We start from the raw sequence: 19,641 nt of genomic DNA on the forward strand, positions 1-19,641 counted from the left end.
TTAGTTTAGCCAGTAAAAGATCTTTCACAAGAAACTCATTATCCTATGGTAAACTGCTTCACCATGCAAATTGTGGATCTGAATCAAAGCCAAACCCTGACAGGATGGTTATGATCTTCAACATATAAGTCCTGGAAGATGCATCCATTGCATCAATCTCCTACTTGAGGACATAGGAAAAACTGCATGGGAGAAAACAGTGTTTCCAGAAGCCAGAAATAAAACGAAATACATTTAAAATCACCCTTGTGTGCTTAACTTGACGAGAAAGCACAGAAAAGAAAAGGAGCTTTTGAAATCAGGAGTCACACAGTTTGCCACCAATTTTATTACCTTTCAAATGTTTGTGATTTCTCAGTAGTTGGGAGTCTACATATTCCAAGAATGATGATAGGGAAAGGATCATAATGACAGTTTATAATTAAATGTTTGCAAAGAGAATATAAGATATCCTCAAGATAATCATAACTTTAAACTAAATAATTACAAATTTACAAATCAATAAACTCCATTAATTTGAGCATCTATAGAACTCCTAAAATTTTAATTCTTCGATTTATAATTTACACATTGTTGTTCTTATCATTCAAATTTCTATTTATAAATTTTAAAAATCCATACAATTTTGTTTCAGCAACCTGTCTTACATACTCTACATTTGGTAGATGGTAGGTAATACCCAACAGGTTATCTATGTGATGTCATGGGTAAGGCCAATGAGGCCATCCAGCATTATTATGCGTAAAATAAAAGAAAATATAAACATATTTGCAACAAAACTGATTGGAGGTGAAACATGCAGCTCCACATACATTCAGCAGCTGAGCAGCCTACTACTTGGACCCCAAAATTTTCTTCTTCGATTGCTTTAAGAACAATGGGAAGGCTAAAGATGACCTCAACACATGTATAGAGAGGATGACACCTCACAAAACCCTTTGAGACACAGTTTTTGGTGAGTTGCACATTTAGAAGACTGCAGAGGGGATGCTTTCTTCTTCAACTCTCTGCAGTTTGAAGGAGAATTGCCCAACAGAAAGGTAAAAAAAATTGAGTCCTTCAACCATAGTCTTGTAAAGACTACACTTTTTTAATAAGTGCAACTCTAGCTTACTTACAAACTTATAATCATTCTCTTTACATATTTTTGATGGACAATTATTGGCAAAACCACCAAATATTTAAAGCCTAGCAATCTATATGTTGTTCCATCACTGGTGCCTTGGGGTGTGAGTACAATTGGAGCATATTTGAGGCCACTCACGCAAAAAAAGCACAAAAAGATTGACCCAAAAACACCTCAGTGACCTTGTTTCCCTACAATGAAATCTTCATGTTCCAATCAAAAAGGTCAATAGGAAGGAAACTAGTGAATTAATTATATTGGATGGCATTGATTTAAATTTTAACCAGATCACTGATGATATAAAGCCCATGTTTACTGAGGAGAATTGAAATTTTAAGTGGGAAGCAGCAGAAGGGGCAGCAACAACAGAAACTCCAGCAGAAGCAGAACTATCAAGACATTTTACATAGGATGATGACATACTACCTGATATTTGCAATGAAGAATTTACCTTCCAATACGAGGGCACAGCAAATGAATATTATGATGTGCATTGTATTCTTTTTTGATAAAAATTTAATAGAAAATATATTTGTGGGTTCTCTAAATCACTTTTCATGCCTTTCAACAATATTTTGTATGTTATTTATGTTAATTTTATGAATTTATGTGTTTTTAATGTAATTTTTTACAAACCTCGAGTCCATGTTACAATTTTGCACTGCCATGTGTTTGTAGAGTCCAAGCTAAAATTTTGCAATGCCATGATTTTGACTAATGAATGAGGATGGTGGCATAGTAATATAAACTCACTCAATTTCAAGATCCAACTTTGAATCAATGATAGGCATGAAAAAACAATCTTGAAACATGTATCCAATAATAGCACACATAGTTGTAGACAATCATTTGACGACCACTCAATCAAACACAAGTAATCCCAACCATGACTAATACCTTTATATATACCTACTCCTCCAATATACTCATCAATGCATCATGCATGGGAGAAGCTAATCGTCTATATATGCAACCATATGTGAGAGACCTTAAGGTATGTGAAAGAAATAGAACATGGTACCAAGGCAGTGCAGAAAAAAAATTGTAATATGCATGGCACTTGCTTAGAAAGAAATCCTTGTATACACATGTAACTTTTCTAAATTCTCAAGTTTTCTTGTCGAGATTTACATCTTACACAAGAGGCAAATGGGTAGTGAATGGAGAAAATAGTATCTCAAAAACATATGACAATATATCTCCCCCATGATTTATAGGGTCAATGCCATAGATGACATTGTAGCTTGATTAGGCATTAAATGCAGTAGTTCAACATGATGGCATCACCCATAAATCTAGATTCTAAATCAAAGGCACCATTTATACTGACCATTGCTTGTTTGTTATAAAATGTAACGAAGAAATGGCTTGTATTATTACAAAAAAAAAATTATTTGCTCGAAAAAAAAAGTGCAATAAATCAAATAAAAATAATTTTGCCCTTTTTTTTTTATTTTTTACTACCAATGTGCTTTTTTTGGCTCTTTAGTAACTACAAAAAATGAATAGTTTATAAAACATTTTATTTTCTTTTCAACTTAAATAACTTATTACAACTTGTAAGACCTATAATAAAAAATGACCAAAAGGACAATTGCACCTTTCTATTTTTATTTCATATTTGCCACGCAACACTTTGGTAAAATTTAGTACTTTAGATGGCACAAGGCTGGTTAGGTAGGGTGTGTTAAGAGTGAAATAGGAAAATCACCTGATTGTTAAATCCCCTATTTAGTTTATTAAACTTAAGCTAAACTTAGGAAGTGTTTTTTAATTATTAGGTCATATAATTTTTTTCTCGTAGCATAGGATGACAAAACTTGTCATGATCTAATTTAATCCTCACCTAGGTTTTATCTCGAGTTGCTTTATCCCTTTTTCCTTTTATAAGAATTCATTATTGCATTGTAATCATCCAATTACTCCATAATTCAGAAGCTCAATCATGATACTTCTTTGGATCAATTCAATTTTCAAGGTTGTATAGCAAATCATGTTGTTTTTTCTCTTTGTGATAGGCATTTGGGTTGCAGGTGATTTATGGGAGCTACTTGCTTCAACAATCAACTCCAACATGGTGTCAAAGCACCAAATCAACAATTTATTGTTCTTTTTCTAAGAGATTTGGCCTTGAGGAATAAATTGATGCATGCTCAAGCAAAATGGACATCATTGTTGCGTCCAAAATGTCAAACACTACTATATATTGTCAAATCATCAAAATTTGAGCAACGAAAACTTAGGTAATTTTTTAAGCACAAATTTTGAGGCAAAATAATCCATATAATCATATGAATCTATATGTTGTGCCTAATCACCATAATATGCTGTCTACATAAAAAATCCATGCACTCACTATTTTTCGATGAGAATCTAAGTTTTTCAATGTCTTGTTTGTATTCTTGACCATTTCTTGAGTTTTTCAACATCGTAAAACTTTCCCAACAACCTACACAGTTTCACGACACCACTGACGCCATTCTCTAGCAGCCATCCAATCACTACCAACTCACGAGACCAACTTGTTTTTTTGGCCTTTTTGGATCTATTTTGTAAGTTAGCTATAACTTGGGCATACGGTACCAAAAATTGGCAAACAAGATATCGTTGTGACACTAGTTCCACATTCCACATGCTTTCCAGGGGTACAAGTCTCATCATCAAGCTTTGCTCCGGTACAATTTATCGCTTGTTAAAGTCAAATCATCATTTTTTGCTTCCAAGACCATAACTTATTTCCTATATCTCCAATTTTTGTGATTCTTGCAACATTAGAAAGGTATTTGAAAGCATTCTTTAAACCTATATAAACATTTTTTCCAAAATTTGTCCCAAGTATTTTCATTTCAATTTGTCGTTATTTCACATCCTGGTCAATTACTTGGAAATGTTTGTTTGCAAGATATGACTTCATTTGAGCTACTTTATATGCATTGAAGTTATTGGCCTCTGATTTTATCATTTAAGGAGGCAACATGGGTCTTTTTGTTCATCCCTCTACAATAATCCTAGGAAATGATAATTATGCGTCTTGGAAAAATGGCAACCTAACACATCTCAAGTGAGTTAATCTTTTGCTTTATCTTTATGGATTTATACCTCAACTAGACACACCAAGGATTGGATCATCTTGGGGTAACATCAATGACCATGTTGTAGGATTGATTTGTTCTATTGTTGATTCTAACAATATGTGTGTTGTATTGGACATTGATTGTCCCCACACACTTTGGACTAGACTTTGGGAGATCTATGGAGATCCTCATATCTCTACATTCCTAGATAAATCTCATTCCCCTTAATTATGTAGATTGCATAACCTTTTATGATGATACTTTAGAGGATCTTGAGTACATCCCAAGTCTTTCATGTCAGATGGTTTAGAGGCTTGTCTCCTTGTTCCTACTCCCATCAAGATCACATCTACATCTTTTGTTGTTCCGAATGAGATGAGTATTATTACATCCAATGGCCCCTATTGATTCAATGCAACAAGACATTCATTCTCTTCTAGACATAGATATTGTAATGTCCCCTTTTGGGATTACCCTAAATCTTGCCCTTACTATTATCAACTCTGTTTGCCTCCTCTCTTTATTATTATGAAATCATTTATGTCATATTGATTCCTAATAGCAATATCATAATCATTTATGTAGTTTGATGCTTTGTTGAATGGACCATTCGGTTTTCTTCTTGGTTCCATCCTTCTAATGATGTCTCCTTCACTTTATACCCTTCATGGAGAAAACGGGACACATTCCTTTGGTTATGAAAATATACATCTGTTTGGCAACAAATGTTGTCCTTTCACTTCTTATTTAATCTTCACCTATCCCTCACTTCTCAAATCTATCTTTACTACTTTTCAAATCTGCATATATCCCATTTAAGATCTGCATATCTTCTCCTTCTAGATTTGCATATCCTATTTTCTTCCTCCCTTCTCAAATCTTATTTCAAATCCCTCTATATACTTCTGCTCTGGATCTTCTCTAAATCTCCTCTAATTCCACTTTATTCCCCTCCATTCCATTTGATCCTTCTTCCCCTTTATATCTTCCAATGTGAGGAAGAGGCCGCACCTCTTCATCATGTCTGCCTTTTGGCAAGAGTCACAACCTTTCACAATTAGAACACTTTGAAAGAGTACAACCCTTCATAATTTCTACGCTTTAGGAAGAGTCACTTCCCTATTTACTTCCCATTCCTTTCTTCTTCCCTTAATCCTCTTCCTCAATTCACATGCTCTATTCTTTCTTCCTTTCTCCAATCTTCTCCTTCAAATGAAGTTCTCTTCTCCCTTTTATATCTCACGTTTGAGGGAGTCGCAACTTTTCATTTCATGCCTCCATTCTTTAAACTTAAGTAATTTTTTTTTATTTTAATTTTATTCTTTTATATTTTTATTTTATTTTTATTTTTATTTTGTTATATTTTAATTTTATTATTAGCATTTCTTATTAAAATCTATTTCAAAATGGGGACATTACAGATACTTGGGATTCATATCTATCAAACATATCAACATTGTTTGTGGAGTCTCATATTTCAGATTTGTAGGATTCATTTGCGAATATTCATCTCCTCTTTCATGACAACCACATCCTGGTTGTTAGCCCATCATCATTGTCTTTGGAACTTGTTCTACATCAATCTTCATAGGATTTTAGATTGGCATCACCCAATTTTGTCATGTGGCCATTTAAGCTGTTTCAAGAGACACACAGTTCATTTTAGATTCCCTATTCAACAAGCTTATGGGAATGGCTTCTCCAATCACTAGTGGATCTATATCTTTCTAAGGGGAGAAATGTTGTTTACAAGCAATGGATCATGTTTTGTATTCAAGCTGTCATCACTAACACAAGAGCTACTTCTTTACAAGGGGATTTATATTCTAATATTATCTCTCCTATTGGGGTGGCATTTATTGTACTTATGTGATAGAACTAGTCCTTGAGTGGTCATATAGAGACTCAAGAAGTAGAAGAAGAAAAAGGAGATAATGAAGAGGAGAAAGAAAAAGATAGCATTGAGGACAACACTTTTGTAAAGAAAGGGCAATGTTATGCCCCTAATCCCATAGTGTTTATTGTGTTATGACCAGTCGTCTTGTGGCCACCTTAACTCTTAAATAAGTAACATAATCATTTTTTATTAAGGATAAGGTTCTACCTTATGGGGGTAGCCCCTTTCATTAATATTCAAACCAGATTACATATATAAGATATACCATAGGCCTTAACTGAACCAACTCCATTGCTTGTCAAAACAAAATCAAGCACCAAAACACACCTACAACCCTAACAATACATTATAACATACTTAAATATGATCCTAATTGGATCCACACTTACTGACAATACCATCCTAATACATCCAACAAAGGATCTCTATAAAACCTTCGCTCAACATATTCACCCTGGCCAGCAGATCATCTAACAGCAAATCATTGTTGACACTTGTAAAAGTAGCGAAGGGTTCCTTGGCAAACTCCAGAATACCCTCTTGAAAAATGTTCAGAGCCTCTACCATCTTCTTGCCTTCCTTGACAGTCGTTGCATCAAAAATGTCAACGATCAGCCCCTCCGAAGGATCAGCCTTCCTACTCAGCAGTCCCATGTCAAAAACAGCACTATATTCCTTCTATGCTAACTTCGTAGCAACCCTGCTTGCCTTACCCACACTACCTGTAGACTTCGTCACCATCCTATAAAAATACTCGACCAGAATCCTGTCGTGCTTATGCCCTCCGCTCAGAAATTCCTCACCAAGAACACTCCTCACTGTCGGCTTCAAATACTCCTCATGAAACACGAACAACCGACCCAACTAATCATCTAACTCTTCCGCCAAACAAACACAGGTTATCCCAAAATACGCCACCATTTTTACCATTTGCCTTCTGTTGTTCGGCTTAAAAAAGCTCTCCCTCTCCTCTAGATCTTACTGCGCAAGGAACGAAAGCCACAAAAATCTTTGCCGAGCTCAGAAAATCTGCAAAGGGATCCCCAAATTTCACACCTTACATCGCCACTGCCACTCCGTCATTCATTAATCTATCCACCGTCCATCAATAATCCTAACACGACACCCCGCCATGTCATTTTCCTTTAACTTTCTCACCTCCTTCCACATATTGGCCCCGTCCTGAGTGTCTTCCTCTACATCCTGAACAACCCCTATATTTGCAAGCCCGTCCGCCAATTTGTTGGCCTCTCGATAAACATGACATAAGGAATATGAATCCAGTTTACTTAGCACACCGATAATTATTTTAGCCCACCTAGCCAATCTCCACCCTATAACACTTCCTTTGTTAATTGCATTCACACAAAATAACGAATCACCTTCTATTTGGACTTTGAAAAATCCTTTGCTAATGCACAAAAGAATATCGCATGCTAGTGCCTCCATTTCCGCCTCATTGTTCGAGGCTTTCTCTATCCTTCTGGAAAGAACCCACAACGATTCCCCATCAGAATTCCTAATAACGCAACCAACCTCTGCCTTACCTGAATTCCCCTTCGCTGCTCCATCAAAATTAAGCTTCACCCATCCTTCCTTAGGAGCCTCCCATTTAACATCTCTCCTAGACAATCCTTTATTTGCTGCAACTCATAATGGTCCCACCAACCCCTCCCAATTTTTTTTGTATCCTAGCATCCCAGGACGAAAAAATGCAAATTCTTTTTATCTTTTTTATTAGAATTGGCCACTTCACACATAGCTAGATTAATCTTCTAGACCAAAACCCCAACCTCCAATTCTTTATCATCAAATACTTGCCTATTCCATTCCTTCCATATATGCCAAATCAAGAGAGAGGGCGCAAACACCCATATATCATTCCACATTCCCCCACTGCCACGACACTTCCAACTCTTAATAAAGTCTTGTAGGCTTTTGTTCCTCACATCGTAGCATTCTATCAACCTTAATAGACGATCCCAAACTTCCTTAGCATAATCACATGAAAAAAGAATATGGTTCGCAAACTCCTCTTCCTTCTTACATAAAGGACACCTAGTGGGGCCCATCACCCCAAGCCTCCTCAGCCTATCTCCAGACAAAATTCTTCCATGCATAGCCACCCATTGAAAAGCTCTGACTTTGGGCATAACAAATCTATGCCAACAAAGCTTGTTGGGCCAATCTCCTTCCACACTCCGCGGACATTGAATCCAATAACCAAGTTTCACTAAATACCTGCCCGAAGACGCTCCAATCCCGAAAAAATTCACCCTCCTCAATAAGTTTGACTCTTTTGGACATAAGAATAACCTTGACCTTCGCCCAATCCTGACTTGGCAAACAATTACTCAAATCCTTCTAACTGTCAAGAATGTTCCCCTCTCTTACATCCACATAATCTGCCACCTTCGAACCAAACCGCTCAACCAATTCGCCCAACCACGCAAGATTACCCAAAACTTCCTCCAAACTGGCCTCGCCATTCCAAGAATCCGACCACATTTATGCCTTCCTCCCATTTCCAAGCTTCCAAGAGACATGCTTTGCAATAATGTGCCTACTATCCTTCATAAATCTCCACATAGCCGAACCTCCCCTAGGATTCGCTATCGTGAGTATTCTTTCTCTATTATCTGAATCTAAATATTTACTCCTGATAATTCTTGCCCACAATTTGTTCGGCTCTTCATATAATTTCCAAATAAGCTTTGCACCCAAAGCTTTGTTCTGTTTTTCCAACCTCCGAATACCTGCCCTTCCTTCCTCCTTAGTTTTGCACACCTGATCCCATCCAATTAAATGAATCCTCTTCCTATCGCTGTCCTTGGCTCCTTCCCATAAAAAGTTTTTCATAATCCCTTCCAAGACTCTGGCACTTTTAGCAGTTAATTTAAAACTGGGCATCGTATAAATAGGAACAGCGGACAACACCACTTTGATCAACTGAATCTTGCCCGCTAATGATAACCATTTATGTTTCAAAGCACAAATCCTTTTCCTCATGCTGGAAAGCGTTTTCTCCCATTGATTCGACTTGCATTCTCCTGCCACCATCAAGACCCCCAAGTGTTCCGTTGGAAGCTGATCAATCTTGAACCCAAGCACCCCTGCCATCATAGTCCGATCATGATTCCTAGAGTTGAAAAAGAAAACAGAAGATTTCTCCAAATTCACCAACTGACCCGATTGAAGAACATATTCATCAAGCACCCTTCTAACCACACGTGCTTCCCTAAAATTTGCACCACTTTCCACTCACCAATCTCCTTCAAACTCTCGATCCTTCTCCCCAACGCCTCAACCATAATCACTAATAAAAAAGGAGATATCGGGTCCCCTTGCCTCAACCCATTTTCACTTCAAAAAACTCACATAGGCTGCCATTAACAATCACCGAAAACCTTGGAGAAGATATGCACCAGTCCACCATTTGAATCAAATCCTCAGCAAACCCAAACTTCCTCATAACCGCTTTCAAAAAACTCCAATTAACCCGATCATAAGCCTTGCTCATGTCCAATTTAATGATCATCCCTTTAATTTTCTTTTGGTGCAAAGTGTGAGCTACATCATTCATAACCACAATGCTTTCCAAAATTTCCCTACCTGGGACAAATCCATTTTGCTCCTCTGAAACAATCTTATTTAATGCCTTCTTCAACCAATTTGCCAGAACCTTGGAAAAAATCTTATATATAGAATTGCAAAGAGAAATCATTCTATAGTCCCCAAAATTCTTACAAGACTCCTTTTTGGGGATTAAAGCAATGGTCGAATTATTAATATCCTTAACTAGCCTTTTTTTCTTTATCAAATCTTCTGCCACCTTCCATATGTCATCCCCCATAAAACTCCAACAGTTCTAGAAAAAGTTAGCCGCGAACCCATCCAGCCCGGAAGATTTGTCCGGACCCAAATCAAAAGCAGCTTTTTTCACCTCCTTAGAAAAAGTTGTTGTCAACATAGCATTATCCGCATTCGCAATCAACTCTGGAAGACCTTCTAACAAGGAAGCATTCTGAGCATCCAATAAACGTTCATTACTATTCAAAAGAGAACGAAAGAACGACACCGCTTCTCCCTTTATCTCCTCTTCTTTACTAAAAAGATTACCATTCGAATCTTCGATTGATGAAACCCAGTTCCTATCTCTCCTACTCTTTACTGAAGCATGGAAAAACTGTGTTTAAATCCCCATCCCTTAACCAATTCTCCCTAGGCTTCTCCTGCCAATAAATCTCCTCCCTCTTAAGAATCTTTGAATATTGAAACTTCAATGCCTTTTCCTTCTGAAATCTTCCTCAAACATGCCACTCCTAATCACTTTCTCATTTAGCACCTCCAGTTCCTCTTCAATCCTAATATTTTCAGTAAAAACATTTTTAAACGATTCTTTATTCCATGATTTCAACTTCTGTTTCAAATATCCCATCCTCTACATGAAACAAAAAGACACGGTTCCTTCAAAGAGGTCACTCTTGGCCCACCATAATCTCAAAAAATTCTTCAATTTTGAATCTCTCCACCACATCTGTGAAAACTTGAAGAAGCGTGATCTCGGCCCAATATCTCCTCTAACCACCAATTACACCGGAAAGTGGTCCGAAGCAGAGAACGGGATAATCCGAGACTCATACGAGAGAGAATCTTTCATCCACGCCAACCCCAACAAGAATCTATCTAATCTTTTCGCGATATTAGTGAACCCTGCTCTCCTATTGGTCCATGTGAATTCTCCATTTTTAGGGTGGCAATCTATCACTCCCACATCCCTCACCATTTCTTGAAAATCCCTCATTGCCCTGAAATTCGCTTCCACCTTACCTCCACTTTTTTCCGAGGGATCCAATATTGCATTAAAGTCTCCCCCAATAATCACATTATCCCCAAATAAATTTAACCTGATAGAAATTTCCCTCCAAACTTCTTACTTCTCGTTTTTAATAGGACCGTAAACATTGAACAAGAAGAATTCAAACCCTTTCCTTTTATGAATTAATCTACAAAACATCCAACTCGATGCCTCCTCTAAAACCAATACATCAATCAACTCTTCCTTCCACAAAACAACCAAACCTCTTGAGGCTCCTATAGCCTCACCACATGCACCTTTCCAAATTTTACAAAGCTTGATGAAATCTTCAAACTGAACCTTTTGTAATTTTGTCTCCTAAAGAATGCAAACATTTGTTGCCAAATTCTCCAACTTGCACTTGACCAATCACCTCTTGTCAGGGGTGGATATGCCCCCGACATTCCACGTGGAGACCTTCATTGATGTCCAAGGGAGACACCCACTCCCTTGGATCTAGATAGAAAAAATTTTAGGCTCATAAAACCTTTCTTAACCACTTCCTCCTCTCTCCTTTGCTTATTGGTTTTCCTACCCCTTTGATTCTTCTGAAAGTAGGAAGCAGTCAACTAACTATGAAAACGAGGCACTGACTCTCCTAACAATTCCTCTTCAATCTCATCGTCAATTTCACACCTATCCTCCTCTTCCCCCACTACAATAGGCATGCTACCCTGCACTGCTTCCATCCTACTCTCCTTTACCTTTCCTTTCCCTAAATCCTCCTTCTCCAGAGGCAATGACTGTCTCTTATCCACCCTCCCATCAGATACCACCTTACCACTACTTCCTCCTACTTTAGGGACTTGACATACTCTCGTAATCGTCTCAACCGTCGGAGCGTCAACTCTATTTTAAACATGAACCCATTTTTTCCGGGGAATTATCTCAGGAACTTTACACTGATCTTCCCAATGGTCCCTACTTCTGCACCAATTACCAAAAAATTTCCTTTCTTCTATTTCCAAACTTTGTTTCCATTTGCGATCTTTGAATCTCAATACTACAGCCTTGGGGATGGACCTAATAGCCGCCACCTTTACTCTTGCATAGAAGAAGGAATCGCTTAACACTACATCCAAATCGATCCCTATCACCGACCCCAGGGATCTTCCTATTTTCATTAAACGGCCCTCAAACCAATATTCAGTCGACAGCCTATACAACTTAATCCATACTTCTATGTCATATGGCACCGTTCTACAAGGGTCAAAATTAGCATACCACTTCTTCATAAACACAAGACTATCCCCTATCATCCAAACACCTTCCTAGAGGATCTTCTCCCTATCTGCCTCTTCCTCAAAAATAACTACAAAGAAACTCTTCATAAGGAATTTGATCATAAACTCGCAATTCCAATGAGATTTTGCCCATTCTCTGATCGTCTATCGATCCCTTCTCAGACCAATCACCCTGCAGATAACCACCAACCGCTCCAGAAGGGCGCTCTCTGTACCCAACTCCTCCTCCACGTCAATCTCCAACCACACTTCCTCCAATCGACATTCCACGCCATCCTTCCAAGGGGCGCACTCCTCCCTACAAATCCTCCCTCTCGGCACTCTATCATCTCTTCCATCCTGATCGTTGCAAAACCTTGCCTCCACCATCTTCCTTAAATTTCCCAAAGTACTCAATCTCTTGTATATAAGTAAGATAACCATTATTATAATAATATAAATGTACTTAGGTCGTTCTAGGAGCTATAATTAAGTATCTAGTTTGGACTAGGTGGCATCCAACGCATAAGTATGGTATATATAGGAGGTATAGGTTAGCTATTATCATCATGTTGAGTATTGGGTTATTATTGAAGGCTAATGGAGGAATCCCCTTTATAGTGGATTAGGGGATCGCCCCCTCTAAGTAGCATATTATTATCAAGTATTTGTAGCATATTTACTATATTATTCTTGTGCAAGTTATTCTTTTACAGTTGTAGGTGAGTTTTGGGAGTTGTAGGGTTCAACAATCAACTCCAACAAGGCAGCATTGATAAATTGGGTACCTTCAAACTCTTGCTTCTTTTTACCTCCTTCACATTCCTAGACTTTGAAAATCAAAACAATACTATGTTGGACAGTAGGGGGGCTTATGGATGATAAAGCAAAGATTTTCCTTTATCTTGAGCACAATAAAATTGGGCTAACTTGGGTCAAGCATGTACGAGTTGCAGCAAACTGTCATATGGATACTTTGAAAGACTTGCATCTTCCCTAGCAATGTTTTCTTTCTTTGTAGAAGCACTTCTTTGTGGCGTGAACTTTGCTCTTCAACTTTTAAAAACTACATTTGCAAACTTCTTCTCAACATGGGTCCTTCAAACATAGGATGGGAACTAAATGGTCTAATACCATAATGAATTCAATCTTACAATCCACATTGTATTATCATTAAGGATAAAATAAATACATTTAAGTGTTGGTTAGGAGACAAAACTAACCAACCACCCAAAACTACCAATGAAGATAATTAACAATAATGATAAGAATTATTATTGTTAATAACTATTACAATGATGTAATACAAATCATTTATTCGTTGTAGCAATTGCACCCTTGTTACAATGAAACAACTTTATTGATTCGCGATCTAAAATTTCATCAACAAACTTTGTCAATAGGGCTTACAATTAGAAATGGAACCTTTTCTTGAATCACAAACAAATATAACCACAAACAAGTATCTCTTATCAAAAATCTATAATAGGAAACTATCTGCCATCTAATGCTCTCTTTGATATTTTGTATTTGCTCCTCCCACTAGCAGCTTCTCCTCCTATAGAATTGTTGATCTTCTACCGAGGATGACGATGTATCTTGTGCCAACTAAAAACGAACTACATTGCCCTCTGCACATATCACAAGGATCATGAGTCCAATATGCAATAAATTCTCCTATAATTGCTCCTTGAAACATTATGTTTCCTAGTGAAACATGTAGACGAGCCTTCTTTCATGAGTACAGCAAGATGTAAGCTTTGAAACTCAATACGGCTTAACCACAAACATGCCTTGGAACAATAGTCTCATAAGTGACATTATCAGTTGGTCCGAGATAAATGTATGGTGCATAGCTTGATTAGGGCTGCATTAAGTAGGTGTTACAAGTTGCATCACAATAATCCAAAATAAAACAATTCACAAAGACATGACATTGTTTAGGCCATTCTTAAGATGCTCTAGTATCAATTTGAAGGCTATATGATAAATATGCAGGACATCACCATAGAAACACTGTATACTATTAAATGTGTTCAAAATAGTGACTGCAATATGAAAATACCAAAAATAAAATGACTGTTACAACTCAAGAAACATGACTAAAGACAAACAAGCAAAGAAGAAATATCTTTGGTTTATGCATGATTACTCTACACCTAGTATACTCTTGCATCAAGAATGCTCCTTAATGTAGAGTTTTCTTTTCCTCTAAGTTAATATTAAAAAAACTAAAATATTTGAAAGCAAAGTAGTTCAGGACAATTAAAGAAAATAGCTGAAAAATTGAAACATCTTATATATAGAGTTTTTTCACTTTCATCATTTAACAGCACATTCAATTTTGATCCTAAGTAATCCTTATAGAAGCATACAATTGTGTAGGTGAACACTCTATAGGTACAGCACAAAATGAACTACAGTATATAAAAAAGGATACATACTTATGGTCTCCCAATCCATGTCGAAGAATTCCCAGCAAACGATATGCATTTACAAACCTGGAACATAATAATCTCAATAATGTAAATGCAGAACTAGGCTATAAGAAAAATGACACCGAATTCTGATATTCCAAATCATATAACACAAAAAATGCCTCAAGGCAATACTAAAATCATACCCAGACATAATAACATACTTGAATATCAAACTACTACCTTTCATCAATGGACAAAACTTTCTCCAAGCATTCCACAGCCTTCTCAGATTCTCCTAGCTCTTGATATGACTGTCATAAAGATCTAATTACATAGTTAATACAAGTAACAACAGCATTGCAAAATGAAACTGTTTGCATAAACACCTTCAAATCCTTGTGCATTAAATCAACAAGAAGCCCTGCTGCAAATTCAAATATAAAACTACCCATCAAGGAAAAGTTGGAAAGACTTTATTCTTGACTTCCAAATTGTTTCTGGAAAGAAAATATGCAGTAAAAATGCAAGATTTGCAGCTTTTCAAAACTAAACATTGTAAGTCTTCTAATTAATCAAATGTTTCATCCGTAAGTATCATTCACATTTTCAATAAATACTAAGTAAGGCAAGATAAGAAAAGAATGAGAAAAATACAGCATTTTCCATGACAGAAAAAGTAACTCAAAACTCCTACAAAAAAATAGTTATGAAATAACAGCAGAGAACAATCCAAGGTACAAAAAAACCAACATCATATTTTCAGAGGAATTAGCCTATAGTTATACCATTTTCTTCTACCATACAAGGCCAAAGATAGAGGAGATCATAAAATTTACAATAATAGGATCCACACAGAAAACAACAACACTTAGTTGTTTCACTGGAAACAAGAATAAGTATAAAACCACAACCACAAAAGAGATCAATCTAATCGGCATTTAAAATTAGATATGTGCCTTATTCAATTGCACTGAGTTAGTATACAAAAGATTAAGATATATGGCAGGTCACAATTAAATAAACCTAACACACACTAGATGAAAACTAAAAACCCCGCATTTTTGCTTAAAATAGAGAATTCTTCTCATTTGCAAACATGTATGCTGCAGAATTGATGATACTGGTAAATACATTCATTGCTATCATTTCAATAAAAAAAATTGTGTTCTCAGTCTGATCAAGGAAACAAAACATTTATGTCTCAAACACAATTTCATTTGAGACCCCATGGACTGGTATAACACTCATACAACCAAGTAATAATAAAGACTCCTAGTAACACAAATGCGTATCTTACAATAAAAATATTAAGTCCAATAGTCCAATAGGCCTTCATTATTAGAATATTTAATTATATTTTAGTCACCTATATTTAGTTCTTCGTTTAATGGTCATTTAGCTTCTTAGTTAATTAGCTTTTAAGATTTATTTAGCATTTAGCTTTTTCTTTTTAGTTAATTAGCTTTTAAGCTTAATTTAGCTTTTAGCTTTTAAGCTTTATTTAGCATTTAGCTTTTTCTTTTTAGTTAAATAGCTTTTAAGCTTAATTTAGCTTTTAGCTCTTTAATCTTTAACTTTAACGTTATGTTCTAATTATAGAACATCATCTTGTAACCTCTATATATACGTGTGTATATCGTTCAATGTAATCATCCGATTGTTGAATCATTCATTCAATTTATTTTTCATGGTATCAGAGAATGGAAATTAAAAATTTCGAAAATTTTTGTTATTAACATTTTTCGAAGTTTTTATTGAAGAGATTTTTTTTTAAACTGTTTTTTTTTTTTAAAAAGCAGACTTTTTTCTCTTCCTGGGCAGTTTTTTTTTTAAGGTTGAAAATTTTCCTTAAGGTTTCTGCAATTTTCGACTAGGGTTTTGACACTTCTGTTCAAGTCGAAATTTTATTTTGGCTGCAGATTCTTGGTGAGTTTTTCCAGAGCTCAACTAGGTCGTCATCAGATTTTTTGGCATGCATCGTTTTCCGTGCCTCGATTTTTGAGCCGTCGGATTTGCATTATATTTTCAGATTCTTGGTCGGTTTTTCGAGATTTTCTGGGTTGGTCTCAGATTTTTCTGGGTGCCTCATTTTCCGTGCCTCAATTTTTGTGCCAACAAATTTGCCTTGGAATTTAAAAACAGTTCACAATTTCTGCTATTTCTGTGGACGTTGGGATTTTTGCCGTTTTTTTTGGCACCATTTATGTTGTTTTAAGTGTAGAAAATTTTCATTTTTGGGATTCTTTCAAACCTTGGAATTCGTGCCTTGGAATTCGTGCCAGATTCTTCTATAGGGTTTCAGTTTTTTTAGCAGCTATTTCTATTCTGATTTATTTTTAAATCAGATTCTTCTGTCTCTTGCTTTCAATTAGTTGACCTCGATCAACCACGATTTCTGTGATGGCATCATTAACCAACATCATGTTGGCACACAGTCAGAAATTCAACAGCCGCAACTACAACACCTGGAAACAACGTATGCTTACCATCTTTGAGTATCGTTGCCTTGATCAGCTTGTTTTGGGCAAGGAATCTCGTCCTACAACAGCAGGTGATGATCAAGACAAACATGATGTGAAGAATCGAGAGGCTGTCATGCTTATCAAACTCTCCATCACAAATGATCAACTCACACAGGTGCCTTCAGGTAAAACAGCAAAAGAGATCTGGGATCTTTTGAAGGATCTTCATGAAACATCCGCTAAGAGCCGAGCTTTCTTTTTGAAGAATATGTTGTTTTCTATCATAATGGATGAGAAGTCATCTATCCAGGCACATATTACGAAGATCAAGGACATCCGTGATCAGTTAGAAGCTATAGGCCAAACCATGGTGGAAGAACATATGGTAGTGATCACGCTGAAAAGCCTTCCCAGATCCTACGAGCATTTCATTGATACGCTCAATATCTCCTCTACTAGTGCTGATTTGAAGTTTCCTGATCTTTGCAACAAGCTGCTCCAACAGGATCGATGGAAGCAGCAGTTTGGAAGCAGCGCTAGTTCATCCACTGAACAGGCTTTCACAGCCTCAGCTTCGCATAAGTACAAGGGTAAAGCTTCGTCCTTCTAGCAGAAAGGACAACATCAAGGTCAACCTCAGCAATCTTCCAAAAAGAAGAGCTTACAGTGATCCTACTATCATATATATGGCCATTTGGTGAAAGATTGCCGGAAATTGATAGCATCCCAACAATCCAAACAGGGAGGGTCCAAGCAGAAAGCCAATTCTGCCACGCATCCTGATCAGAAGGAATCTACCATCTATGTGTTCATGGCCCAAACCTCCTCTAATGATGTTCAATCATCAGCCTAGTACATTCACTCTGGAGCCTCTCGACATTTCACACATCGTCGGGATTGGTTTACAGAGTACATGCCTTTCACTGATTCAGTGATCTTTGGTGCAGGTGAAGAGTATACTGTTGTCGGCAAGGGCAACGTTCAGATTTCATCTAGTGGGAGGGATTTAATATTTCTCAATGTATACTTTGTACCTAGTATGAAGCTCAACTATTGTCAGTCAGTCAGATTATGCAGCATTCACCACAGCTGGATGTCGTCTTCAGGTTGCACAAGTGCAGCATTGTTGACAGAGAGACTCGCACTACAGTTGCAGTTGGTATTGAGGATCATGCTCCCCACAGCAGAACGGTGTTGTTGAGCACAGGAACCGTACAGTCCTCGGTCTATGTTGGAGCATAGAAATGTTCCAAAACACTTTTGGGCGGAAGCGGTCTTCACTGCAGTCTACCTTCTGAACCGGTCTCCCACAAAGGGCATTAAGAAGATAACTCTAGAGGAAGCTTGGTCTAGCAGGAAGCCCAAAATCAGTAATTTGAAAGTTTTTGGCTCTACAGCTTATGTTTGGATTCCAAATGCCACGTGCACCAAACTGGATCCAAAGAGTCAGAAATTCATGTTCATCGGCTACAGTGACAACCACAAGGCATATTGGCTAGTTGATATAGACACTAATCACCTCATATTCAATCGAGATGTAGTATTTGATGAAGAAAGAGGACCTTTTCGGCCTTCCTCTCCTGATTTGAGCACTGAGGATCACCCTCCAAAGGTTGTAAGTATGGGTGTTCATCTTACCTTAGCTCCACTTGATGGGAGGGATTTAGTTGACTCTGAAGTTGTGGGGTCTCCCAGGCATGACATTGCACCCCTTGACTTTCCTCAGGATATTCTCGATCCACATCCAAAGGAGCTTGCTCCAGATATTCCAGGCACTCTTCATCCTGCAACAGATGTTGGTACTTCTACTCTCTAGCCTAAGTGGTGGGCCAAGACCATTGGTGATCTTCATGATGATGAGCTCCTTGAGGGTAGATTAGTTAGAGGTAAGAGCAAGCAACACAGTTAATTTTGCTCTTATGGCCAACATTCACAATATTTATGAGCCTCAAACATATACAAAGGCTAAAAGTGTACCTGAATGGGAAAAGGCTATGGCAGTGGAGCAACATAGTCTTTTGAAAAACAACACTTGGGTATTGTCTGATCTTCCTCCAGGAAAGAAGCCCATTGGCTGCAAATGGGTGTTTAAAGTCAAGTATAAAGCTAATGGAAGTCTTGATAAGTACAAGGCTCGATTGGTGGCAAAAAGGTTTTCACAAAACAAGGAAATCGACTATGAAGAGACATTTGCTCCCACAGCCAAGATGAGTACCATTAGGCTTGTCTTCGCTCTCTCAGCTCAATTTGGATGGAAAGTCCATCAAATGGACGTCAAGAGTGCCTTTCTCAATGGTGATTTACCGGAAGAAGTCTACATGACGCAGCCTCCAGGTTTCAAGGTTGTCGGTAAGGAACACCAGGTATGTAGACTAGTCAAAGCACTCTATGGCCTCAAACAGGCTCCTCGTGCATGGTACATCAAATTGATAAGTACTTGATTGATCAAGGCTTTCAGATGAGTCCTTCAGATCCCAATTTGTATGTCAAACATACTAGTGATGATATTCTATTTCTAGTAGTCTATGTTGATGATCTCATCATTACTGGCAATGCAACACATCTGATCATGCAGGTCAAA

At 37.3% G+C, this 19,641-nt stretch overlaps 1 protein-coding gene across 1 annotated transcript in view; it reads right to left on the minus strand.

The window, feature by feature from the left end:
• LOC131064984 (suppressor of RPS4-RLD 1) overlaps window positions 1-19,641 on the minus strand; it is a 187,480-nt gene that overhangs the window by 87,450 nt on the left and 80,389 nt on the right. Inside the window, exons 10-11 of the mRNA XM_057999333.2 lie at window positions 14,839-14,909; window positions 14,623-14,679 (exon numbers count right to left, since the gene is read on the minus strand). Of these exons, the coding sequence (XP_057855316.1) occupies window positions 14,623-14,679; window positions 14,839-14,909 (128 nt within the window). The remainder of the gene's footprint in view (window positions 1-14,622; window positions 14,680-14,838; window positions 14,910-19,641) is intronic.

Source organism: Cryptomeria japonica, chromosome 6 (genome assembly GCF_030272615.1).
Source record: "Cryptomeria japonica chromosome 6, Sugi_1.0, whole genome shotgun sequence".
Classification (NCBI taxonomy): domain Eukaryota; kingdom Viridiplantae; phylum Streptophyta; class Pinopsida; order Cupressales; family Cupressaceae; genus Cryptomeria; species Cryptomeria japonica.